At 49.1% G+C, this 10000-nt stretch overlaps 1 protein-coding gene across 1 annotated transcript in view; it reads left to right on the top strand.

Moving 5' to 3' along the window:
• Positions 1 to 10000, top strand: part of LOC117728898 (serine/threonine-protein kinase BRSK2-like) — an 86446-nt gene that overhangs the window by 65403 nt on the left and 11043 nt on the right. The window contains exons 13-17 of the mRNA XM_034529823.1: positions 712 to 772; positions 3776 to 3983; positions 4238 to 4286; positions 4363 to 4486; positions 8777 to 8957. Coding sequence (XP_034385714.1) covers positions 712 to 772; positions 3776 to 3983; positions 4238 to 4286; positions 4363 to 4486; positions 8777 to 8957 — 623 coding nt within the window. The remainder of the gene's footprint in view (positions 1 to 711; positions 773 to 3775; positions 3984 to 4237; positions 4287 to 4362; positions 4487 to 8776; positions 8958 to 10000) is intronic.

Raw genomic sequence — 10000 nt, 5'->3', positions numbered from 1 at the left:
TGTATTATCTAACAATATATATATCATAAATTATATATTTATATATAATATATATATTTATGTGGTCTGAGACAGAGAGGGACGTCCCCGAAGTCTCAGACCACGTTTGACTTCAGTTGTGTTTCTTCGAGAACCCTGAGTGTACTTCCTGTGTGTACTTCCTGAGTGTACTTCCTGTGTGTACTTCCTGTGTGTACTTCCTGAGTGTACTTCCTGTGTGTACTTCCTGTGTGTACTTCCTGAGTGTACTTCCTGTGTGTACTTCCTGTGTGTACTTCCTGAGTGTACTTCCTGTGTGTACTTCCTGTGTGTACTTCCTGTGTGTACTTCCTGAGTGTACTTCCTGAGTGTACTTCCTGTGTGTACTTCCTGTGTGTACTTCCTGTGTGTACTTCCTGAGTGTACTTCCTGTGTGTACTTCCTGAGTGTACTTCCTGTGTGTACTTCCTGTGTGTACTTCCTGAGTGTACTTCCTGTGTGTACTTCCTGTGTGTACTTCCTGTGTGTACTTCCTGTGTGTACTTCCTGTGTGTACTTCCTGTGTGTACTTCCTGAGTGTACTTCCTGTGTGTACTTCCTGTGTGTACTTCCTGAGTGTACTTCCTGTGTGTACTTCCTGAGTGTACTTTCTGTGTGTACTTCCTGTGTGTACTTCCTGTGTGTACTTCCTGTGTGTACTTCCTGAGTGTACACCGTGTTCTTTGTCTGCAGATCGCGGTCCATTAGCGGCGCGTCCTCCGGCCTGTCCACCAGCCCGCTCAGCAGCCCCCGGGTGAGTGTCTGGTCCCACCACCCATTGGCTCTTTTCCCACAATGCACCTCACTGGCTGTTGCTCATCGGCAGCTCACCTGTGTGGACTTCATCCTGAGCCTCATAGGAGGAGACGTGGTTATTGTTGAGGATGTCAACTTGTATATTAATATTTCTACAAAGATTCCTTCTTTCTCAGCCTCCACCTGTGATCCCGGTCCGGTCTCGATCCCCCGGCACCAAACCCGTTAGACCCCCTCTGCCAATAAGAAGGATGTGTATTGTTCAGATTGTATCAATACTAGAACTGTTATTCATCAATACTGTTGTTGGTTCTTTTGGATTATATAAAACCACTAACATAGAGAACATGCAGAACATAGAGAACATAGAGAACATGCAGAACATAGAGAACATAGAGAACATAGAGAACATGCAGAACATAGAGAACATAGAGAACATGCAGAACATAGAGAACATAGAGAACATGCAGAACATGCAGAACATAGAGAACATGCAGAACATAGAGAACATGCAGAACATAGAGAACATGCAGAACATAGAGAACATGCAGAACATAGAGAACATGCAGAACATAGAGAACATGCAGAACATAGAGAACATAGAGAACATGCAGAACATAGAGAACATGCAGAACATAGAGAACATAGAGAACATAGAGAACATGCAGAACATAGAGAACATAGAGAACATAGAGAACATAGAGAACATGCAGAACATGCAGAACATAGAGAACATAGAGAACATAGAGAACATGCAGAACATAGAGAACATGCAGAACATGCAGAACATAGAGAACATGCAGAACATAGAGAACATGCAGAACATGCAGAACATAGAGAACATGCAGAACATGCAGAACATAGAGAACATGCAGAACATGAAGAACATAGAGAACATGCAGAACATAGAGAACCCATATCGATGAAACCCAAACGACTTCCCTCCCTGCGTAGAAACAAAGAGGTGGAGTCAGAGAACAGGACTTTCACCCTGGAGACCTGTCAGCCACACGTCAACGCTGAGCCTTTAAATGACTTTGACCTCTAATACGACCTTTGACCTCAAGGAGAAACTCACCTGAACCTCCTCAGAGAAACCAGTCCAGACTAAGTGAGGACAGAACCTCCTCAGAGAAACCAGTCCAGACTAAGTGAGGACAGAACCACCTCAGAGAAACCAGTCCAGACTAAGTGAGGACAGAACCACCTCAGAGAAACCAGTCCAGACTAAGTGAAGACAGAACCACCTCAGAGAAACCAGTCCAGACTAAGTGAGGACAGAACCACCTCAGAGAAACCAGTCCAGACTAAGTGAGGACAGAACCACCTCAGAGAAACCAGTCCAGACTAAGTGAGGACAGAACCACCTCAGAGAAACCAGTCCAGACTAAGTGAGGACAGAACCACCTCAGAGAAACCAGTCCAGACTAAGTGAGGACAGAACCACCTCAGAGAAACCAGTCAGAAAACTTCAAAATAAAGGAACAAGTCACTAAATATGACTTCATCCTTAAGTTCTATTGCTCTTGTTTCATTCGTGTTTTGGGTGAAAGCAATACTGAATTGGTTCTAAAGGTTCTATAAAGGTTCTTCTCCAGAGAATACATCCCTGGTTTTGTGAATGAAATATTATAAATACAGCGTTCATTTGACCCAATATGGATTCTTTTATTAGTAAAACACAGAGTGTGTAGAAGTACACAAGTACTGTCCCTTTAAGTGGCGGAGCAGCTGTTTGTTGTCAGAGGGGGGGTGCAGGGGTCACATTGTCCTGACCTCTGACCTCTATCAGTGCTCATTCATTCCACAGCATCGTGTATCAGCACTGTGCATGCCCCCCCCCCCCCCCCCCCCCCCACACACACACACACACACACACACAAAGCTAAACCCTCGTTAGCTTTCTGAGCTGGTTCCACTTGCTGGTGATCAGGATGCACCGAGCGGAGTGGGCGGAGCCTCCGTCAGTCAGGTGGTACTCAGAGATACACAACAACTATTTAAATTCATGGGATTAACTTTAAAGTGAGATGAGGCAATTTATTAAGAATATCTTTCAAATTAAAAGTTACGGTTTTAAGCAATTCAGTGCGTTGTGTTTATAAAGTCTAGCTTTAAAATGTAGATAAACAGAGACCGTTGACTCTTGTTTTAATTTCTCTATCAGACACAAAGATGACATGAACTTTATATAAATGAAAACGTTTCATTGCTGTTGTGTTATAATAAAACCATTGATTCTGAGAGTTTCTCTGATCTCGGTGCATCCCGATGTTTATGCGTCATGAATGCTCCACTGCTGCCTCCTGATTGGCTGATCACTTTGCTAATCGCATGTTCTGTTTTTTCTTTCTTTCTTGCACTCTCACCACTTCCTGCCTGCTCCACCTCTCAACCCACAACTCATCTCTGCCGCGCTGCTTTCACAAAAAAATGCTGTGTTTTTTTGGGGGTTTTATAAAAAAAATGACAAAAATGGGAATATGTGTTCCTGTGGCTTTCTCATTGGCTGACTCTGCCATCATGTGTCACGGTGCATGGCCAATCGCAGCCCACCCGGCGGTTTTTCGTCCCGCCCCAGTCCCCAGACCTGTGTCAGTCCCCCAACTGCAGCCCCACCCACTCCCCCGAGGTCCGCCTCAACGGGGTGGGGCCGCGCACGCCCAACTCCTACCAGCCAAAGATGGGGTCCCCCCTCATGCACCCCCGCACGCAGACCCTCCCCGCCAATCCCAGAATGTCCGAGAAGCCCCTGCAGACCACACGGTCCAACCCGCTCCCCAACACGGCCCAGAGCTCCACCGCCCCCAAGTCCGAGCCCTCCACGCCTTGCCAGCCGCTGGCACCCTGCAGCCCCCGGGTGAGGCGCCACCCCCCCCTCACCGTGCCTCCCAAGCTCTCCATCCCCCTCTCCCCGGGGCCCCCTATGTCGCCCCGCCGCCGCCACCACCACCTTCACCTCCACCCTGACCACAACGGCAAATCTGTCCCCATCACGCAGGTGACCCCCCACCCCTCCCCCAGAGGAAGCCCTCTCCCCACCCCTAAAGGCACCCCGGTGCACACGCCCAAGGAGAGCCCGGCCGGCACGCCCAGCCCCACGCCGCCGCCCAGCCCGTCCATCGGCGGCATGCCCTGGAGGACGCGCCTCAACTCCATCAAGAACAGCTTCCTGGGCTCGCCGCGCTTCCACCGCAGGAAAATGCAAGGTGGGGGGGGGTTAAGATATTATCTCTTCCTTATCTGTGTGATAACACATTCATGTTTGTTTATGCTTCATACTGCGTGTAGCTTAAGGGAATCAGCAGTCAAACACCAGATAACAGGAAGTGGGACATTTATTCAGCTTTAGTTCAGGGAGCGAAGCTTTGAAACTTGAGACCACTTCATCTGGATTATTTCTAATATGTATTGGAATTAGAATCAGTAGGAATCCCACTAACTGTGTGACCTTTGACCTCAGTGCCCACCCAGGAGGACATGTCCAGCCTGACCCCAGACTCTTCCCCAGAGTGAGTACCACAGCAGCCGTACCGTGCACACACGGTCCAGCTGTTCTCAGACCAGCTGACGTGTCTTCTCCTGCAGACTGGCCAAGAAGTCGTGGTTTGGGAACTTCATCAACCTGGAGAAGGAGGAGCAGATCTTCATCGTCATCAGAGACAAACCACTGAATTCCATCAAGGCCGACATCGTCCACGCCTTCCTCTCTGTGAGTCTCTTCTTCTTCTCATTACATGTCATTTAGCTGACACTGTTATCCAAATAGACTTCAATTCAACCATGAGAACAAACTCAGAACAACAAGATAGAACAGACGAGGCCAGAGAGGAGGGTGAGAGGGTGAGAGGGAGAGAGGGAGACAGGGAGAGAGTCCTCCAGTGCACCCCTGGTTGTCCTCCTGAATATGTGCCCCCCCCTGGGCCGCCCCTGCCCCCTCTTCTTCCACCTGCAGTACTACACCTGCCCTCTCCCCCTCCATTTCCTGGGCCACCTCAGCCCCTTCTTCTTCCTCTTCCTCCTCCTGCTGCTGACCCACCTCAGCCCCTTCTTCCTCTTCCTCCTCCTGCTGCTGACCCATCTCAGCCCCTTCTTCTTCCTCTTCTTCTTCCTCCTGCTGCCCCACCTCAGCCCTCTCTGTGATCACCTGCTTCCCCCCACTTCCCCGCTCTGTGATCACCTGCTTCCCCCCACTTCCCCGCTCTGTGATCACCTGCTTCACCCCACCTGCCTCCTCCTGTTGCTGCTCCCGACCCCCCTCCGTGTCCTCTCCGTCTTTGGGGTCCCCCCTGGTGTCGTCCTGTCCACCAGCCTTCCTCCGAGGACAGGCCCTGCTCTGATGTCCTTCCCTCCCACAGTTAAAACACTTCATATTGTCAGTTTTTGTATAAATGATAAAAAGAGTTATCAGCTCTCACCGTGAAGGTGATGTCCAAGTCCTCGCTCCTGCCATGAAGCAGCATGAAGCATTGCCTCCTGTGTGACACCACGTGCTTTAGTAGTGGAGAGCTACTCCCAGAGGACATCTTCCTCACCTGGGAGGTGACCCTCCCGTGCTTCGACAGCTCCCCCACCAGTACCTCGTCCTTCACGAACGGCGGTACATTCGCCACCGTCACCCTCACCGCCGCCGTGACCAGGGGAGAGACGGGAACGTGTCGAACACCACGACCCCGCTCTCCACCACCGTGTTGACCTTGCTGACGCTGTCCAGGAACAAGACCACAGCCTTGTTCATCCGGGCAGCGGACTTCACGCTGCTGTAGCCCACCACCTCCCCCACCGCCAGGCTGCAGTCCTCCACCGAGCACGGGAACACCGGCATAAGCCGAATCCCGTGCCTGCGTGTGAGCCAGCTCAAGTCCATCTCGGCATGCTAACTCCGCTAGCACGCCCGCCGCTAGCTCTCCGCTAGCCCACCGTTAGCCCGCCGTTAGCACGTCGCTAACGCGCGCCGGCGGCTCGCAAACAGCCACACTCAACCCACCAAACCCCCCTCGTGCACACAGTACTCCACTCAACACCGACACATACACTGATCTACACTCACGAGACACACGGGAAAAAACACGGGAAAAAACACCGTCAACTCCGGTCATAACGCTCTCCGCTCCCAACCTCACGCTCAGAGAGAGAGAGAGAGAGACAGAGAGAGAGAGAGACAGGGAGAGAGGGAGAGACAGACAAGTGCAGAGTCCGTTGTGGGAGGGTTGTCAGGTCCAAAGAGTGAGAGAGAGTAAGAGATGAAGAAGTGGTCAGAGACATGAAGTGGAGTTACAGTGAGGTTTGCTGTAGAGCAGTTTCTGGTGAACATATAGTCAAGGTGGTGTCCAGCTTTGTGAGTAGGAGGGGAAGGACTGAGAGAGAGAGCAAAGGAAGACAGGAAGAGTAGCAGGTCACATGACTTCTCTGTCTGGATGTTAAAGTCACTCAGAAGGATGAGCGGGGGGTTAGGGTTAGTTTGATAACCCTGGGAAGTTTGATAGGAGGACGTCTAGTTCTTCCAAGAAGTCTCCCAAGGAACCAGGAGGACGGTAGAGAACAACAATGGTTAGATGAACCGGATGAGTCACCGTCACTGCATGAAACTCAAAAGATAGTGGGGTAAATGGAAGCGGGTAGAGAGCAAAACTCCATTTGGGTGAGATGAGTAGACCTGTGCCACCACCCCGAACAGAGGGTCTGGGTGTGTGGCTGAAGGAGAAGGCCAAGGAGAGAGCAGCAGGGGTTGATGTTGTCTGGTGTGATCCAGGTCTCAGTGAGAGCCAGGAAGTCCAGCGATTGCTTGATAGCGAAGCCAGAGATGTTGTCCGCCTTGCGATTAGCTGACTGACAGTTCCAGAGGCCCCCTGTGACGAGGTGCTAGGTCTGTGTGGAGCGGGTGGGATAAATAAGAGAGGAAGGATTTTGATGCATGTGTGAACGAGTCCGCGGTCTATAGTATCTACGAGTAGATGTGCACACAGGTATGGAAAGAAAACACATTATCACAAGGAAATGTATATACTCAGCCACCCTCAGCCACCACCGAAGACTCCCGAAAGACTCCTAGGTCTTTATCCTCCGAGTCTTGACTCCAACGAAAGACTCCTAGGTCTTTATCCTCTGAGTCTTGACTCCAACCAAAGACTCCTAGGTCTTCAGCCTCCGAGTCTTGACTCCAACCAAAGACTCCTAGGTCTTTATCCTCTGAGTCTTGACTTCAACGAAAGACTCCTAGGTCTTCAGCCTCCGAGTCTTGACTCCAACCAAAGACTCCTAGGTCTTTATCCTCTGAGTCTTGACTCCAACGAAAGACTCCTAGGTCTTTATCCTCCGAGTCTTGACTCCAACCAAAGACTCCTAGGTCTTTATCCTCTGAGTCTTGACTTCAACGAAAGACTCCTAGGTCTTTATCCTCCGAGTCTTGAATCCAACCAAAGACTCCTAGGTCTTTATCCTCTGAGTCTTGACTCCAACGAAAGACTCCTAGGTCTTCAGCCTCCGAGTCTTGACTCCAACCAAAGACTCCTAGGTCTTTATCCTCTGAGTCTTGACTTCAACGAAAGACTCCTAGGTCTTTATCCTCCGAGTCTTGAATCCAACCAAAGACTCCTAGGTCTTTATCCTCTGAGTCTTGACTCCAACGAAAGACTCCTAGGTCTTTATCCTCCGAGTCTTGACTCCAACCAAAGACTCCTAGGTCTTTATCCTCCGAGTCTTGACTCCAACCAAAGACTCCTAGGTCTTTATCCTCTGAGTCTTGACTCCAACCAAAGACTCCTAGGTCTTTATCCTCTGAGTCTTGACTCCAACGAAAGACTCCTAGGTCTTTATCCTCCGAGTCTTGACTCCAACCAAAGACTCCTAGGTCTTTATCCTCTGAGTCTTGACTTCAACGAAAGACTCCTAGGTCTTTATCCTCCGAGTCTTGAATCCAACCAAAGACTCCTAGGTCTTTATCCTCTGAGTCTTGACTCCAACGAAAGACTCCTAGGTCTTCAGCCTCCGAGTCTTGACTCCAACCAAAGACTCCTAGGTCTTTATCCTCTGAGTCTTGACTTCAACGAAAGACTCCTAGGTCTTTATCCTCCGAGTCTTGAATCCAACCAAAGACTCCTAGGTCTTTATCCTCTGAGTCTTGACTCCAACGAAAGACTCCTAGGTCTTTATCCTCCGAGTCTTGACTCCAACCAAAGACTCCTAGGTCTTTATCCTCCGAGTCTTGACTCCAACCAAAGACTCCTAGGTCTTTATCCTCTGAGTCTTGACTCCAACCAAAGACTCCTAGGTCTTTATCCTCTGAGTCTTGACTCCAACGAAAGACTCCTAGGTCTTTATCCTCCGAGTCTTGACTCCAACCAAAGACTCCTAGGTCTTTATCCTCTGAGTCTTGACTCCAACCAAAGACTCCTAGGTCTTTATCCTCAGAGTCTTGACCCTACCTGGTTATGCTCCCGAGTTGATGATAATTAGCTTCAGCTGTGTCGGCCACTCCCCCAGACGTTCGTTAGTTTAATGGCCAGCAATCAGGACCAAGTGGGCTCAGAACAACAGCTGATCTTTCCTTTAATCAGTTGAGATCAAGGTTGACATGAATCTCTACTTCCTGCCAACGCTGAATTAAGGATCAAACAGTACAGACCAGCACTCTAGTAGCTCCAATACAGCAAATACAATATTACTCGCAGATAAACTTATTTAAAGAAGGTACTTAGCCAGGATCCAAGTGGTCCAGTAGCCTCACAGGTAGAGATGCACTCTCCTTCTTCTTCTCCTTGATGATCATAATGGTCACACAAATGTATTGACACTTTAAACGATATTAATCAACCGTTTACAAATCATGAAAAACGTATTTTTCAAATATATAAAAATGTTTTGTGTGCAAAAAAGAAAGAACAGATTAAAGCTAAATGGGTAACGGTAAATAACCTTGTAATTGAACATTAAAGTAACTATTAGGTAACTTTGAACTGATTCTCATGGGTGGTGCATAAAGCAGCCGTTTTCCTCCCCTCAGGTCCCCAGTCTCAGCCACAGCGTCATCTCTCAGACCAGCTTCCGGGCGGAGTACAAGTCCACGGCCGGTCCCACAGTGTTCCAGAAGCCGGTGAAGTTCCAGGTGGACATCACCTACACGGAGAGCACCAGCGCCACCAAGGACAACGGCATCTACTCCGTCACCTTCACCCTGCTGTCGGGTAAACGCCACGCGCCCACCGGTAGTCAGGGAGAGGGTTCCTGTGAAGTGGACTCTTGTGAGACCAGCCCACCCGCCCCCCTTCAGCTTGTTAGAGCCACTAGTGAAACTCTACTTGATTTATTCCCTCAGTAAACATTGTTAATATGAGTTCACTGACCACCAGGGGGCGACTCCTCTGGTTGTATAGAAGTCTATGCTTCATGTGTTAAAGCTGCATTCTCTCTACTGACCACCAGGGGGACTCCTCTGGTTGTATAGAAGTCTATGCTTCATGTGTTAAAGCTGCATTCTCTCTACTGACCACCAGGGGGCGACTCCTCTGGTTGTATAGAAGTCTATGTTTCAAGTGTTAAAGCTGCAATCTCTCTACTGACCACCAGGGGGTGACTCCTCTGGTTGTATAGAAGTCTATGCTTCATGTGTTAAAGCTGCATTCTCTCTCCTGACCACCAGGGGGCGACTCCTCTGGTTGTATAGAAGTCTATGCTTCATGTGTTAAAGCTGCATTCTCTCTCCTGACCACCAGGGGGCGACTCCTCTGGTTGTATAGAAGTCAATGCTTCATGTGTTAAAGCTGCATTCTCTCTCCTGACCACCAGGGGGCGACTCCTCTGGTTGTATAGAAGTCTATGCTTCATGTGTTAAAGCTGCATTCTCTCTCCTGACCACCAGGGGGCGACTCCTCTGGTTGTATAGAAGTCTATGCTTCATGTGTTAAAGCTGTATTCTCTCTCCTGACCACCAGGGGGCGACTCCTCTGGTTGTATAGAAGTCTATATAAATAACTCTACTTCTCTTGATGTATTCCCTCAGTAAACATTGTAAACATTAGTTTTTGGTCTCAATCTCTAGTTTCAAGTCTTCTTCAATACAGAATGATGTTCATTTAGTAAATTATGGTCATTTAGAGTCAAACAGACCATAAAGCAGGGGATGCTTTAGGGCGGGGCTACAAGGTGATTGACAGGTGGAGAACCAGAGACGTATACGGCGTCTCTACATTACTCCTCCTCAATCCATATATGGTCACTTCCTGTTCAC

This window comes from Cyclopterus lumpus, chromosome 3 (assembly GCF_009769545.1).
Source record: "Cyclopterus lumpus isolate fCycLum1 chromosome 3, fCycLum1.pri, whole genome shotgun sequence".
NCBI lineage: Eukaryota > Metazoa > Chordata > Actinopteri > Perciformes > Cyclopteridae > Cyclopterus > Cyclopterus lumpus.
This window is presented reverse-complemented; position numbering and strand designations above follow the sequence as displayed.